General features: G+C 42.8%; 1 protein-coding gene across 3 annotated transcripts; it reads right to left on the reverse strand.

Annotated features, from left to right (window-relative positions):
• Nucleotides 1–4,552: 4,552 nt before the first annotated feature.
• On the reverse strand, nt 4,553–13,713 carry LOC131724912 (uncharacterized). 3 transcript variants are annotated; one of them, XM_059017951.1, is made up of 8 exons: nt 13,620–13,713; nt 11,444–11,606; nt 11,008–11,304; nt 10,175–10,329; nt 8,791–9,541; nt 7,494–7,765; nt 6,618–6,959; nt 4,553–5,325 (listed from the first exon to the last, which is right to left on the reverse strand). In XM_059017951.1, the coding sequence occupies exons 2-8, from the start codon at nt 11,568–11,570 to the stop codon at nt 4,948–4,950; spliced, it is 2,322 nt and encodes a 773-aa protein (XP_058873934.1). In that variant the 5' UTR covers nt 11,571–11,606; nt 13,620–13,713; the 3' UTR covers nt 4,553–4,947. The 3 variants fall into 3 exon arrangements, with proteins under 3 accessions (XP_058873934.1, XP_058873932.1, XP_058873933.1); XM_059017949.1 differs by having other exon boundaries at nt 10,175–10,332; XM_059017950.1 differs by lacking the exon at nt 13,620–13,713 and adding an exon at nt 13,191–13,456 and having other exon boundaries at nt 10,175–10,332.
• Between the last annotated feature and the right edge of the window lie 1,869 nt (nt 13,714–15,582).

Consider the following 15,582-nt stretch of genomic DNA (forward strand, 5'->3'; position numbering starts at 1 on the left):
TTTAACAACAGCAACACCATGGTAACAGATAATTATATATATTATATATATACACACACACACACAAGGACTCTGAGCACCTGCTTATCCCCCCCATATGTGGTATATTATTATCATTTGTTTATTTAGCAGAAGCCTTTATCCAAGGCGACTTACAGAGACTAGGGTGTGTGAACTATGCATCAGCTGCAGAGTCACTTACAACTACGTCTCACCCGAAAGACGGAGCACAAGGAGGTTAAGTGACTTGCTCAGGGTCACACAATGAGTCAGTGGCTGAGGTGGGATTTGAACCGGGGACCTCTTGGTTACAAGTCCGTTTCTTTAACCACTGGACCACGCAGCCTCCTATATAGGCTGCAGTTTAGTATTCATGTCTTTACTGTAGGGTGATCATATTTTGTAAACCAAATCCAGGGACACTCAGTTATGGGAGCAAAGTAGCCAAGACTGAAATGTGTGTTGCAGAGTGTATCGGGAGCATCTTATATTTTAACAGATGCAAATATTCAATACAAACAGAAAACACATATGCATCTAACCTACAGAAACAAACACACACTCCACAATAACTGCAAAAAAAAAAACTTTAAAAAAAAAAGAAGACATTTTAAAAATGTCCCAAACTAAACAAAACAGGCAAATGCAAGAGCCTGCTTCTCCAGCTGCCTTCAAGCCAAAGCTAAGCAGCCAGGGTTACACACGGACATGCTGGGAGCTCTGGGGTAACCAGGAGATTCCTGAGAATATAAAATGGAATTGTACTGACATCCTACTGTACAGTATGATGTGATGGGATTTCATGGCATGTCAATTTAGAGAAGGGGAAAAAAAATCTTTGTATTCTGATGGGTTTTTTCTTCAACACTGTTTAACGCATTTACAAAGGCAAGAACACTTATGAATGCCCATAACACTGGCGTGTATGAAAAACGGGACAACGAGCCAAAACCAGGATATTAAACTTAAATACTGTACTATATATTATAATAAAGGTCTGTACTGACTCCCTCGCCATCTTCACGCAGCTGTTATTGCTTTTCATGCGATGCAGTTAGGCTATCTAAACCGAGCACGTGTTTTTTAAACGCAAGTGTTTTTTTCAGACAAAAATACTTAACTACGTTATAATGTATTTATTTAAAAAAAAAAATACAGTAATGCAAATAACGTCCTCTTCAGTCTAGTACTTCACTCTCGATCCAGTGTGTAGTGAAGCTGGATTTACCGGCAGTTGAAACAAGAGCGATAGGATACAGACAGGAAAATGTCAGCGATTAGACCAAGAAATTGAAACCACGCTAACTTTCTTTTAAAAAAAAAAAAGTTTGGATCGTCTGCTAAACTCAAAACCTGATTGGTTCCTACGAATGTCAGTGACGATCCAAGAACGCGGTTGGATGCAATTTAATGATGGATATTTCTCTCTAACGCATTTACATTACATTAGACCAATGCGAGAAATTAATAGTAAGTTTATTCGGAAACCACGACGTAAAGTTAAAAACGTAAGCATATTGTTTAAATCAATGCTTCACTTCGCAATGCAAGCAGTACCTTTTTTAAAAAAGATTTAAAACGGAAACTCCCACCCCATTGACCAATCACAAGCCACCATAGCAAGGACTGACGCGTTTCTTGCTGCGGCGTCACATCCCCAGACATGTGACAGGGTTACGAGTGAAGCGCCTACTTAAATTCGAACTACGACACCCACAATCCATCGCGACAAGCAGCCAATTTGCATAACACCTCCTTCCCCGTTACGTCACAACACGAACGAACGACAACTGAGATTCCTCGCGCAAAGTCGGTTAAATCTGAGGTAAATTTTAAAAATGGCTTTACAGCTACGTTTGTATTCGAGCGGTTCAACGGTTGGTACAGGTTACAACTCCAAAGTTTAAAAAAACACACAAATTACTGTATTTTTTCTCGACTAAATGACTAAGTAAAATGTTTATTTAAAAAAAGGAAAAAAAAAGAAAATAATTGAGAAAGAAACGTCAGAGTCGGGGGAGTCTCGTATTAAATTAAACACCACGGTTTTAAAAGAAAAAAAATATATTCTGTCGTTTCGTTAAGAGAAAAGAAGTAATTTGTGCTTCATTTACTCTGTACCAGAGGTCGAATCCCTCGAGAAATTGTAGCAGCGAAAGCAGTCTTAAATTTACCTCAGACTTAATATAATAATAGACTTGCATAATTTAAAACTCGGCGTTTAACAATATGTAAAATTCAACATGTTACATCAGAAAGTATTTTACTGACTGGCTATATTAAGGTATTATTAAATAATAACAATAGTAATAATAATATTGAAACGCGACACTATTTTTACCGGCTTTACTTGAAATGACATCATTGACAAAAGCAAAATAACGTTTTTTTTTTAAATAAATTTCCTCATGGATGTTGCACAGATGTCTGACACGTCTTTATTAAAGGTTTTTCATTCATTAACGGTTGTAAAACTAACTCAAGTATCACACAAACGGAGATAATTCGGGTTATTAACAGATTTCACCCACCTCTCAGTAACGTTACTTCTGCCGTTGTGAAGAAAGGTCTCCCGCCTCGCGAAAGGTCACGCCCCTGCCTCGAGCAGTGTGGGTTCCTCGGCAGGTGATTGGTTGATAGGGCTCCCTCTGTTGCTAAGGCGTCTCCAAGGGGAGAGCAGAAAATGCAATATAGTGTGTTTCATATATTATATGTGAACATGTCAAATGTGAACATGTTATTTTTATTAACTAATTTATTATTTTACAGAAGATTGAACTTACAACAGTAATGCACACATTTGCAACGATATAAATGTTTTAATTAAGAACACATGATTTATATATATATATATATATATATATATATATATATATATATATATATATATATATATATATATATATATATTCAAGACTAGGTACAAAGAGAAGCGATATTTAACTAGAAAAAAATTCAATGCATATTATTATTATTATTATTATTATTATTATTATTATTATTATTATTATTAGATTTTAAACCGTCTATTTTAAAATGGTTCTATAAAGAACTCCTAGCTGATTTGAGAATTAAAACGGTTCTATATGAAACCACTGAATGTTGTAAAGAAGCATTTTCTCAGTGTCGGGTCGTTATTTATTTCCTCGCCCTTCCCTCTCTGCCGCAGTTGAAGAATTGAAACCCTTTGATGTTCCCCTTTATAGATAACAGCTCCGCAGTCCTGTCAGAGGACACAGACAGTTTTTAAATAAGACACGATAGGGGACCCTGTCTTAATTAGCGAGTGTATTTTGGTCGAAGTTTTGCACCTTTTGAAAATAAGGCGTTATTTGTAAAACAGAACCAGTTAAGAATTTCAATTTCTTAACCAGTTGTAATGCGAGAGAATTAAAAAAATTCCAGGTCTGCTGTTCACAATTCAGAGCACTAATCCCTGCATCGTGGACCCCTGTGTGGAATCTGACAGGTCAATTTACACAGTGAGGGTTTTGGCTCCCATACACAGAGCTGCATATCATTTCAAACTCTGTAAAGAAATGCTGAACACACCAATCCCGATGAAAGCTATCTGCTGTTAAAAATACTGCGGCTTCATGTTTCATTCTCCTCTACTGCTGGCTGTCTGTCATCGTTCCTTAAGAGCTTCTTGTTGCAATTAATGAATCCTTTAATGTAAGTGTGTGTTAGGGGGCTTTGGTCTGAGTTCAGGAGCAGCTCTTCAGTTCTAGCTGTCTGTCGTTGGTATATGTGTTGGGGTTGATAGATGCATTTAAAGGGATTCATATCTACAGCTATGCCCAAATGTTTTGCATCCCCCTATAGAATTAACTTGCTTCATAAAGTGGAATGAAAGCTGTTGAATAATGTAATGTTAACACATTGAATTACACACCGCTTTGTAGTTTTCCATCTACTTAACGGAAAACACACAAATTGAAAAAATGTGACAATTCAGAAATGTAATATAAAATACTACTGTACAACTAGGTAGACTTATTTTGAAGATATCATGTGATAGTTTATTTGATTACATGATGTTAAATAAAATATCTAAATTATGTTCATGTAGGTTTTGTTGTATTATATTTTTTGTATTGTCTCAATCCCAACATTCTACATAATGCAAAACCTGCACGCACACACAGACATGCACACACACACAGACACACACACACTATGCTGTTGATTCAGAGCCAGCTGTTCAGACTCTCATGCTTGTCATGCCTGTAGAAATGAAGAGGCTTATCTCTGCATCGTGAACTGCTATGTGGAATGTGACAGGTTTTACGTGTTGGTAGTTTTGGCCGCTGTAAACAGAACAGTATATCATTCAGGAAGAGCTGACAGAGAACCCGAGTCCTCTTCTGACCAGCAGGAGGTGCTCTATATACAGAACAGTATATCATTCAAGAAGTCCTGACAGAGAACGCGAGTCCTCTTCTGACCAGCAGGGGGAGCTCTGTATTATTAACTCATCAGCCTCTGGGAGATCCATTGCAGGGCAGTTAGTTATGAACAGGGTTACAGTTATTACACCGTAAAAAAAATCTGGCAAACGTTTGTTGGATTTATTTTGAAGGGACACAAAATATTTATATTTCCTTAAACTATTCTTTCACAGGGAACTACAGATATCATGAAATTCATGATAACCATGAAGAAAAATACACCTTATTTGCTAATGATGTTGCTGTAAAAATCTGAAGAAAAAAACAAGAAAAAAGTGATGAAAAATAAAATGAGGTAGACCGATATTTCTTACGCCAAATGCTTCCCCAAAATGTGTTCAGAAACACACACTTATATCGAGGGGGGGGTTCATCTGTGATCCCAAATCCGCTCTCTTCATTTCAGGATTACCATACCAACTAATAATAAGTAAATATTATTTCGTACAATAATGTCATCTTATTTTTAATTGCTGCTTTTTATGACATGAAAATGTCAGAACGAGTCCTTTGCAAAGTCTCGCCCCTCCTTGCTGATATTGAACCACAGAAACGCCTCCTTCTCCATATCGCCCTCGGACAGCAGCCTCTGTCTTTGCGATCGGACCAGTCCCTCGAACCCCAGGCCGCGAGGGGGGTCCGTCCAATTCACCACCGCATTCAAAAGGCTCAGAGCCAGACGGGACAGTCCAGGGACTGCGAGGGAGGCACGCCTCCAGAATGCCTCAAGTCTCTCCCCATCCGCACCCCTCTGGCGGTTCGCTACGAACTCGGGTGCTAGGATCTGCCGATAGGTCTGGAATTCCTGGTTGGGGATCTCATCCCATCCTGGGATCACAGTGTAGTCCTCCCTCTTCTGGGACAGGAACTGAACCTGGGGTGAAGATTTGTTAAGAATTTTTAACATTCAAGACTTGTTGTGAGATTTCACCGCATCTTTGGAAACAGGGTGGTAAGGTAAAGGCGACAATGGTATTTAACAGTTTGCAGGCATCAAAACTCGCTATTTTAATAATGAATAGTTCAGACTGTGCAGCACCCGGAGATAGATAAGGGGGCTAGATCAAATTAAAGTTATTATTATTATTATTATTATTATTAACAATAACTTTTCTTCTTCCTCAAGTATTTCTAGTGATTCTCCTTGGATAGAGAGCTGTGTACTGATTTTGAATTATATATATATATATTAGGTGTCTCTCTCTCTCTCTCTCTCTCTCTCTCTCTCTCTCTCTCTCTCTCTCTCTCTCTCTCTCTCTCTCTCTCTCTCTCTCTCTCTCTCTCTCTCTCTCTCTCTCTCTCTCTCTCTCTCTCTCTCTCTCTCTCTCTCTCTCTCTCTCTCTCTCATATATGGGGCAGCAGTGTGAATTAGCGGTTAGGGCTCTGGACTCTTGACCGGAGGGTCGTGGGTTCAATCCCAGGTGGGGGACACTGCTGCTGTACCCTTGAGCAAGGTACTTTACCTAGATTGCTCCAGTAAAAAACCCAACTGTATAAATGGGGAATTGTATGTAAAAATAATGTGTTATCTTGTAACAATTGTAAGTCACCCTGGATAAGGGCGGCTGCTAAGAAATAAATACTAATAAATTATATATATATATACACTGATGTGTAAATATGTAACTATATCTATTTAGGCAATTTTACAATAATTATATACTGTATATATACAACAAATATGTATCTATAGAAAATATATCTAACTCTGGGATATTGTTCTTGTATAAAATGTGTTATTATTATTATTATTATTATTATTATTTATTTCTTAGCCGACACCCTTATCCAGGGCGACTTACAATTGTTACAAGATATCACATTATTTTTACATACAATTCCCCATTTATACAGTTGGGTTTTTACTGGAGCAATCTAGGTAAAGTACCTTGCTCAAGGGTACAGCAGCAGTGCCCCCCCACCTGGGATTGAACCCACGACCCTCCGGTCAAGAGTCCAGAGCCCTGACCACTACTCCACACTGCTGCCCCACTGCTGCTGGTGTTACTGACCGTGCGTGCATTTACTGATTATTTTGTGAATAATTAAAAAAATAAATGCTGGTATTGTTATTGTTTTATGTTAATAACAATTCAATAAAAAAAATTTAAATACCAAAAAAAAAAAAAAAGTAGAAACTAAGTAAAAAAAAAAAATTTAAAATACCTTCGCCGGATCAAAAATCCTCGCGGCTTTCAAGAATTCATACGCAGGCTGTGTGTCCCCCGAGACGTATTGGTCTAGCTCTGAGGCAGCCCCCTGGAAAGCACTGTGAAACTGCCGGGAGAGTCCATTCTGGAGAGAGAGGGGGGTCTCCGCCTCCTCGCAGCTCTGCCGCTGGGACTCTAAATACCCCCGCAACTCCTCCAGCGTGTCCACGAAGTCCGTCGTCACGGGAACGCCGGGCTGGAACCGGCCCAGCAGCGCGGTGACCCTCGCGGACTTTTCGGACAGGAAGGAGAGCTGCGACTGGAGGTTCGAGACCTTCTCAGAGTCGAGGAGGATTTCCTTAAAAAAAACAGCAGACCCGCATTCACTGTGTGATCGTTTAGTTAGTCCAAAACAAAGGCCTCTCCTTCTCTGTGCCCGTGTGCATTTGAAAGATTAAATACAGCGCTAACGAGCACTGAAACAAACACCTGGGTTCAAAAGGGCACTGTCCTTTTACATTTTCTAGTAATTTGTAACTGTAATCTGATTACATTTCCCAGTCATTTGTAACTGTAATCTGATTACATTTTCCAGTAATTTGTAACTGTAATTGGATTACATTTTCCAGTAACTTGTAACTGTAATCTGATTACATTTTCTAGTAATTTGTAACTGTAATCAGATTATATTTTCCAGTAATTTGTAACTGTAATCTGATTACATTTTGCAGTAATTTGTAACTGTAATCTGATTACATTTTCCAGTAACTTGTAACTGCACTGGTCCGTTATGATGCGGTAACAGATTACATCTTTATCTGAAAAATAATTAACGGCGTTACTTGAAATGTCGCGAGCGAGCCGTGCCGAGTGGAATACAGATCTGGCGCACCTGCAGGCTGCGCAGGGTACTGCAGGGACTCCGCTCCATCTCTCTCTCCACAAACTCCCTCTGCAGTCCCAGGCGCTCGCTGTGGTGCTGGGCTGCTGTGACGCCGGAGCTCCAGGAGGTGTGGAGCGGTTCAGGGAGAGCCGGGGCGATCGCCGTGGGGTTCACCTCCCGGAGACACTGCCGGTAACGCGACCTCCCGCCCCCCGGCGCCGCCAGCAGCCGCTGGAAGAGCTCGGCGTAGCGAGTGGCGAGACGGAAAGGCTTCTGGAAAGCTGAGGAACACAAAGAGATGTTTGGAACCAGGAGAGACGCTCTCTCTCCAGGCCTGTCCCTCGTAATCAACCCCACACCGCTCCGACCGCTGAGTGCAGCGGAAACGCAAGAGCTCATCTTAATACAAACAGGTTAGAATTACCAGGGTGCTGTATTATATATATATATATATATATATATATATATATATATATATATATATATATATATATATATAGAGTAGTGCTAGAAAATTCTGGCCTGTGATTGGTTAAAACCTCATCATAGGAGCAAAAATAGATTGAACTATTGCCCTCACATCCTTACACCAATAGTCTCAGTCTGTCATGTGATTGGTTCACATGACTAAGTCCCGCCCCTTTTCAAAGGAACACCCTCCACCTCCACTCCTAAACAACGTGATAAAAAACACACACACACACACACACACACACAGACACACAAACATATGTGTGCTCAAAAGACGCCATGGTAACTATATTTAAATCTATTAAGGTGTTTGTGATGTCACTTCCTGCATAGCTAATGATGTAACGATCTGCTGTTCCTTTCTGTTTAAACCTCCAGTATTGAGTCTATCCGTTTATTCTCCTTTATTGTTCTGTATCGCACGTGATCTCATTTGATTTCTTCTAGAACCACACATTGTAGGCGATTCACGTTGTGTTCTCTTTCTGTAAACTGCTGGTTCGTTTCCTTTTGTATTTCTTGTGTTTGAGATGCGATTCTGCGTTCTTCTATATAAAGCTGTAGCTGCCTCTCCTACAGATTTTACTCCGTTACATTCTGGATGCTAGATTTGCATGGCAGTTTTTCTTATGATCTCTTTTCTATTTGCGATTTTCGCTTCTGTCTTTCCAAATGTATTAGCATACTTTACACGTGCTCTTAAACATATATAAACATATGCAAAACCTTTGGCCAGAGCTGTAGCACAGAGGGAAGCATCGCTTTTCTCCTTCTGAAAATCAACAAGTTAACAAAACGAACTGAAAACCTGCCGACAGACGCTTCTTAAAAGTACCTCCCAACACGGCCTCTACAACGCGGCCCAAACGGGTCACGTGGACGCAGTTGGTCAACAGGCCCCGGAGCACGTGGACGTAGCTGCCCCTCATGCAAGCCGACCCGTCCGTATCCAACACCCGCACGTCCTCGAATCCGATCTCGTAGCGGGACAGGCTCTGCACCACCAGTTGAGCCACAGCGCTGGGCGAGACAGTGGCGCAGAACCTGGTCTGGAGCAGGTAAGCTCTCCCCAGCCGGCTCTCCTCTCCCAGGACAGGGGCGGCCAGGACGTTCAGGATGCTCCCTCCCCCGGCGTCGCTCAGCTCCTCCACGCAGACCGCCAGGGCGCGTCCTCGGAGCCTCACCCGGACTCCCTCCCGTTCTTCCGAGTACAGATCCGGGAGGCAATCCCTGGGGGATCCCACGCTCCCCCAGGCTTCCAGAAAGGCCAGCGCCGAAGGGTGTTCCGCCTTCTCCAGCGGGACATCGGCCTCCAGCAGCATCCGGAGGAAACGGCGCGCCGTCGACGGGGCCTCGCTGGGGCCCTGCCGGGAGGTTTTCTGTCTCTTGGTGTCTCTCTGGCTCTCCCGCTGGTGCAGGGCAGCTTCACGGCAGGTGCAGAACGCCCTCCCCGCGGGATCCCCGCGCCCGTCTTTCACAGGCGCTCCCAGACTCCTCTCCGGCTCCGGGTTCGTCTGCTCCCAAGGGGAGAGGGGCTCCTTCCGTACGGCAGGGTTCTGGGATCGCTTCTGTTTTGAGTGCAGGGACTGCGGAAAAGAAAACAAGGGATTGATAAAGACAAAAAAAATAAATAACTAAACCGTCAACACAGAACCACAGCCTAAGAACCACCCCCCCATGTGAGAGTATTACAGAACCCCCCCTGCTCTATGTGAGAGTATTACAGAACCCCCCCCCCCCTGCTCTATGTGAGAGTATTACACAACCCCCCCTGCTCTATGTGAGAGTATTACAGAACCCCCCCTGCTCTATGTGAGAGTATTACAGAACCCCCCCCCCCTGCTCTATGTGAGAGTATTACAGAACCCCCCCCTGCTCTATGTGAGAGTATTACAGAACCCCCCCTGCTCTATGTGAGAGTATTACAGAACCCCCCCCCCCTGCTCTATGTGAGAGTATTACACAACCCCCCCTGCTCTATGTGAGAGTATTACACTGCACACACGAGGACTGGGCTGTGTGCTGTAGAGGAGTCTTTGGTACAGGTTGCATAAGCAGAGTTCACACACAGACAGACACACAGACAAGACACACACACAGACAGACACACACACAGAATGACTGGCTCAGACAGACAGACAGACAGGGCTCTCTCACAGATTGACGAACTGACGGACAGGGCTCTCTCACAGACAGACAGACGGACAGAGCTCTCTCACAGACAGGTTTGCTCCCGTTCGGTTCCTCAGCAGCTGCAGGTACTGCTCCCTGTGAGATTTCTTGACGTGTCTCTCCAGGTACAGCTCTCCAGTGAAGCAGGTCTGGCAGTGAGGACACGGGTACGAGAGAGAGGGAGGAGAGGGGCTCTCCGTGCCTGCTGAGAGAGGGAGAGAGGATCACACCCACCGAGAGAGACAGGGAGAAGGAGGGGGAGGGGGAGTCACACAGTCAGGGGAGCGCAGGGGTCCCCGAGGCTCTCCCCTGGTGAAGGCATGGCTGTGTGGTGTACAGGGGGAGTCACACAGTCAGGGGAGCGCTGGGGTCTCCGAGGGTCTCCCCTGGTAAAGGCACGGCCGCGTGGTGTGCAGGGGGGATTCACACAGTCAGGGGAGCGCAGGGGTCCCCGAGGGTCTCTCCTGGTAAAGGCATGGCTGTGTGGTGTGCAGAGGGAGTCACACAGTCAGGGGAGTGCAGGGGTCCCCGAGGGTATCTCCTGGTAAAGGCACGGCCGCGTGGTGTGCAGGGGGAGTCACACAGTCAGGGGAGCGCAGGGGTCCCCGAGGGTCTCCCCTGGTAAAGGCACGGCCGCGTGGTGTGCAGGGGGGCAGTCACACAGTCAGGGGAGCGCAGGGGTCCCCGAGGGTCTCCCCTGGTAAAGGCACGGCCGCGTGGTGTGCAGGGGGGCAGTCACACAGTCAGGGGAGCGCAGGGGTCCCCGAGGGTCTCCCCTGGTAAAGGCACGGCCGCGTGGTGTGCAGGGGGGAGTCACACAGTCAGGGATTATATCATTCAGTTTCCTTCCACAACCACTGAAGTCAACAGCTTCCCTCACCTGCAGAGGAAGAAGCTGATCTGCCTCTCCGAGTCTTTTCAAGAACCGCAGGGACCGGCCAAGACGCGTGGGACGATTTTGACAGGCAGGTGGGACGTTTCTTCTGAAGAGGTCTTCTCCCAGTGTCCCCCTCCTCCTCCTCCTCCTCCTCACGGGTACCGTCGAGTTCTGATCCGGGACAGTCCTGAAATCCTGGTTCGGGACCCTCCTCTTTCATAACGACAGGGTCCAGGTCTCTGCCTTCCTCTTCAGTGTGGCTACACTGAAGTTCAGGGAGCTCCTGTTTAATTTGGACTCCTGAAATCGATGACAGATCACAGCACACAGTGTTGGACAGAATTAATCAATGACAGACCTAACCCCCCCCCCCCCCCCAGTGTGACCCCTCCCTGCCCCAGCAGCCCTGCGGTCTCCTCTCCGATCTGCACAGACCTACCCCCAGTGTGACCCTCCTTCTCCAGCAGCCCTGTGGTCTCCTCTCTGATCTGCACCCTCCGGTCCTCTGAAACGACCCACTGAATGGGTCTGGACGCGGACGCACTGACATCAGGATCAGGGTTCATCGCTGAGTGACCCGCTGCCCAGCCTTCGAGAGACAACTAAACAGGACAGAGGGTAGATGCTTCAATATACATTAGCTACATAGGTCTCAAATATACAGCTATGGCCAAATTGCATCACCCTATGGAATGAACTCCCTCAGCTCCATAGAGTCCAATGAAAGCTGCTGAATAATGTTCCCTTGTTAACATATTGAATTCCACCCCCTCTATATAGAATGAACTCCCTCAGCTTCATAGAGTCCAATGAAAGCTGCTGAATAATGTTCCCTTGTTAACATATTGAATTCCACCCCCTCTATATAGAATGAACTCCCTCAGCTTCATAGAGTCCAATGAAAGCTGCTGAATAATGTTCCCTTGTTAACATATTGAATTCCACCCCCTCTATATAAAATGAACTCCCTCAGCTTCATAGAGTCCAATGAAAGCTGCTGAATAATGTTCCCTTGTTAACATATTGAATTCAACACCCTCTATGGATTTTAAAGATGGTCAGCGCTCCTTTAAAGGGAGGGGCCGGTGATCCTGTTAATAAAGCTAATAAGAGGTGAGAGAATGGATTTTAAAGATGGTCAGCGCTCCTTTAAAGGGAGGGGCCAGTGATCCTGTTAATAAAGCTAATAAGAGGTGAGAGAATGGATTTTAAAGATGGTCAGCGCTCCTTTAAAGGGAGGGGTCAGTGATTCTGTTAATAAAGCTAATAAGAGGTGAGAGAATGGATTTTAAAGATGGTCAGCGCTCCTTTAAAGGGAGGGGCCCGCGATCCTGTTAATAAAGCTAATAAGAGGTGAGAGAATGGATTTTAAAGATGGTCAGCGCTCCTTTAAAGGGAGGGGCCGGCGATCCTGTTAATAAAGCTAATAAGAGGTGAGAGAATGGATTTTAAAGATGGTCAGCGCTCTTTTAAAGGGAGGGGCCGGTGATCATGTTAATAAAGCTAATAAGAGGTGAGAGAATGGATTTTAAAGATGGTCAGCGCTCCTTTAAAGGGAGGGGTCAGTGATCCTGTTAATAAAGCTAGTAAGAGGTGAGAGAATGGATTTTAAAGATGGTCAGCGCTCCTTTAAAGGGAGGGGCCAGTGATTCTGTTAATAAAGCTAATAAGAGGTGAGAGAATGGATTTTAAAGATGGTCAGCGCTCCTTTAAAGGGAGGGGTCAGTGATCCTGTTAACAAAGCTAATAAGAGGCGACAGAATGGATTTTAAAGATGGTCAGCGCTCCTTTAAAGGAAGGGGCCGGTGATCCTGTTAATAAAGCTAATAAGAGGTGAGAGAATGGATTTTAAAGATGGTCAGCGCTCCTTTAAAGGGAGGGGACAGTGATCCTGTTAATAAAGCTAATAAGAGGTGAGAGAATGGATTTTTTTCTCCCCATTAAGCTCTGTATATTTGTATTTTCAATTCAACACATCGTACTTCTTCATAAACAGAAACGAAAGCACAGTGCTGAGCATTTAAACACTATTCTATACGTTTTAAAACGACAATACGATGTAGTAAACAGTACAGAATACAAACAGTAAACAGAGTTGACAGCAGCAGCTCAAAAGAAGAAAAAAGACTGCAAGAAGGGGCTAATAGTGTACAGTACGCGGGGAAAACAACATTACAGCACGTAACCTGCGTCACTTTGAAGTTTATTTCACGGAGGGAATCTCTTTCCGACGTGTCCGCACGCAGCCGCACCGTGACGTAGTTACGCTCCAGCCAGCCTGCGCTTTAAAACTCGCAGCGTCAAAATCGGGTCCTTTTCCACGCAGTTTTTCATTTTAAAAAACATATTAATCCTTGCGTGTCATCTGCCGTTCGCGGTGATTCGCGTTTCAAATGCATTTCAATTTACAGCCATCTAAAACACTGCCTCTTCAAACACACACACACACCAGTGCACAAAGATAACGGGTTTATCGACTCACAGTTAATGCGTGTGTTTAAAAAGAGACAAAAACGCGTTTAGAAAATGCAAGACAACATGCCGTAAACTCGACTGAGGTTCGTGTTCAGAAATAATCTCCATTGTTTATATACACGTGTTATAAAACTACTCACAGTCGCTGTGTCCTATGGAAGGCAGCACGTCACACACACGTGACTGCTGTCAGAACCAAGCACCCCTAAGCCTAGACACGTCACCAGAAAGCACCGCCTCCTCCTGACGTCACCTGTTTAACCCGTTCATCGCCGGACGTCGCTTCAGAGACTGCTTTCTTTCCCCCAAAAGATTTTGTTTGTATGTCGACGGCTTCCCTCGCTGACCCGCGATTTATATATCATAAGATATAACATATATTATTATTATTATTATTATTATTATTATTATTATTATTATTATTATTATTATTATTAATTATTATTACCTCTTCAAACAGCACCTGTAGAACTCCTCTGTTTGTATCCTGGGACACTATCACCCTTCATGTAAATGTGCTTTATTTTGCTCTAATCTGCCCCCTATTTTACTGCATTTAATCCTGTACTTCAGAATACTGTAATCTGCCAAGTGTTTAACCTGTAGTACTTTGTATTTAATCACATCCTTATGTAACTATCACTATTTAATCATATCCTGATGTCACTATCACTATTATCTGCTGTATTATTGAATTGTGGTTTGTCACACTTGAACAAAAGTTATTGTATTTCTTGCTCTTATTGTATTACTTGTATTGTAACACTTGAAATGTATTTGCTTACGATTGTAAGTCGCCCTGGATAAGGGCGTCTGCTAAGAAATAAATAATAATAATAATAATAATAATAATAATAATAATAATAATAATAATAATAATAATAGTAATAATAATAATAATAATTATTATTATTATTATTATTATTATTATTATTATTATTATTAATGTGAGGAATATAAAACAATCTATTTGTTATTGTTAATTTATATTACATTTTTAATGATTTAAATTGTATATATATACACACATGAAATTAATCAACGTATCTGCATAATTATTCATAATCTTTACATCTATCTTTTACTGGAAAATGTGAATCATAAAAAATAAATTGGAAACAAAATTCAAAAATTGTAATAAACCAACCCATTTGTTCATTATTATTATTATTATTATTATTATTATTATTATTATTATTATTATTCAGCTTCATAGAGTCCAATGAAAGCTGCTGAATAATGTTCCCTTGTTAACATATTGAATTCCACCCCCTCTATATAGAATGAACTCCCTCAGCTTCATAGAGTCCAATGAAAGCTGCTGAATAATGTTCCCTTGTTAACATATTGAATTCCACCCCCTCTATATAGAATGAACTCCCTCAGCTTCATAGAGTCCAATGAAAGCTGCTGAATAATGTTCCCTTGTTAACATATTGAATTCCACCCCCTCTATATAGAATGAACTCCCTCAGCTTCATAGAATCCAATGAAAGCTGCTGAATAATGTTCCCTTGTTAACATATTGAATTCCACCCCCTCTATATAGAATGAACTCCCTCAGCTTCATAGAGTCCAATGAAAGCTGCTGAATAATGTTCCCTTGTTAACATATTGAATTCCACCCCCTCTATATAGAATGAACTCCCTCAGCTTCATAGAGTCCAGTGAAAGCTGCTGAATAATGTTCCCTTGTTAACATATTGAATTCCACCCCCTCTATATAGAATGAAATCCCTCAGCTTCATAGAGTCCAATGAAAGCTGCTGAATAATGTTCCCTTGTTAACATATTGAATTCCACCCCCTCTATATAGAATGAACTCCCTCAGCTTCATAGAGTCCAATGAAAGCTGCTGAATAATGTTCCCTTGTTAACATATTGAATTCCACCCCCTCTATATAGAATGAACTCCCTCAGCTTCATAGAGTCCAATGAAAGCTGCTGAATAATGTTCCCTTGTTAACATATTGAATTCCACCCCCTCTATATAGAATGAACTCCCTCAGCTTCATAGAGTCCAATGAAAGCTGCTGAATAATGTTCCCTTGTTAACATATTGAATTCCACCCCCTCTATATAGAATGAACTCCCTCAGCTTCA

The sequence above is a fragment of the Acipenser ruthenus genome, chromosome 58 (genome assembly GCF_902713425.1).
Source record: "Acipenser ruthenus chromosome 58, fAciRut3.2 maternal haplotype, whole genome shotgun sequence".
Taxonomy (NCBI): Eukaryota; Metazoa; Chordata; class Actinopteri; order Acipenseriformes; family Acipenseridae; genus Acipenser; species Acipenser ruthenus.

What these genes read in the sequence shown, in the direction of transcription:
- LOC131724912 (XM_059017949.1), bottom strand. Translation starts at nt 11,570, where the DNA reads ATGAACCCTGATCCTGATGTCAGTGCGTCCGCGTCCAGACCCATTCAG. An exon ending in ATCAGCTTCTTCCTCTGCAG is followed by an intron (nt 10,333 to 11,007) that starts GTGAGGGAAGCT and finishes TCCCTCTCTCAG; the next exon opens with CAGGCACGGAGAGCCCCTCT. An exon ending in GTACCCTGCGCAGCCTGCAG is followed by an intron (nt 6,960 to 7,493) that starts GTGCGCCAGATC and finishes GTTTTTTTTAAG; the next exon opens with GAAATCCTCCTCGACTCTGA.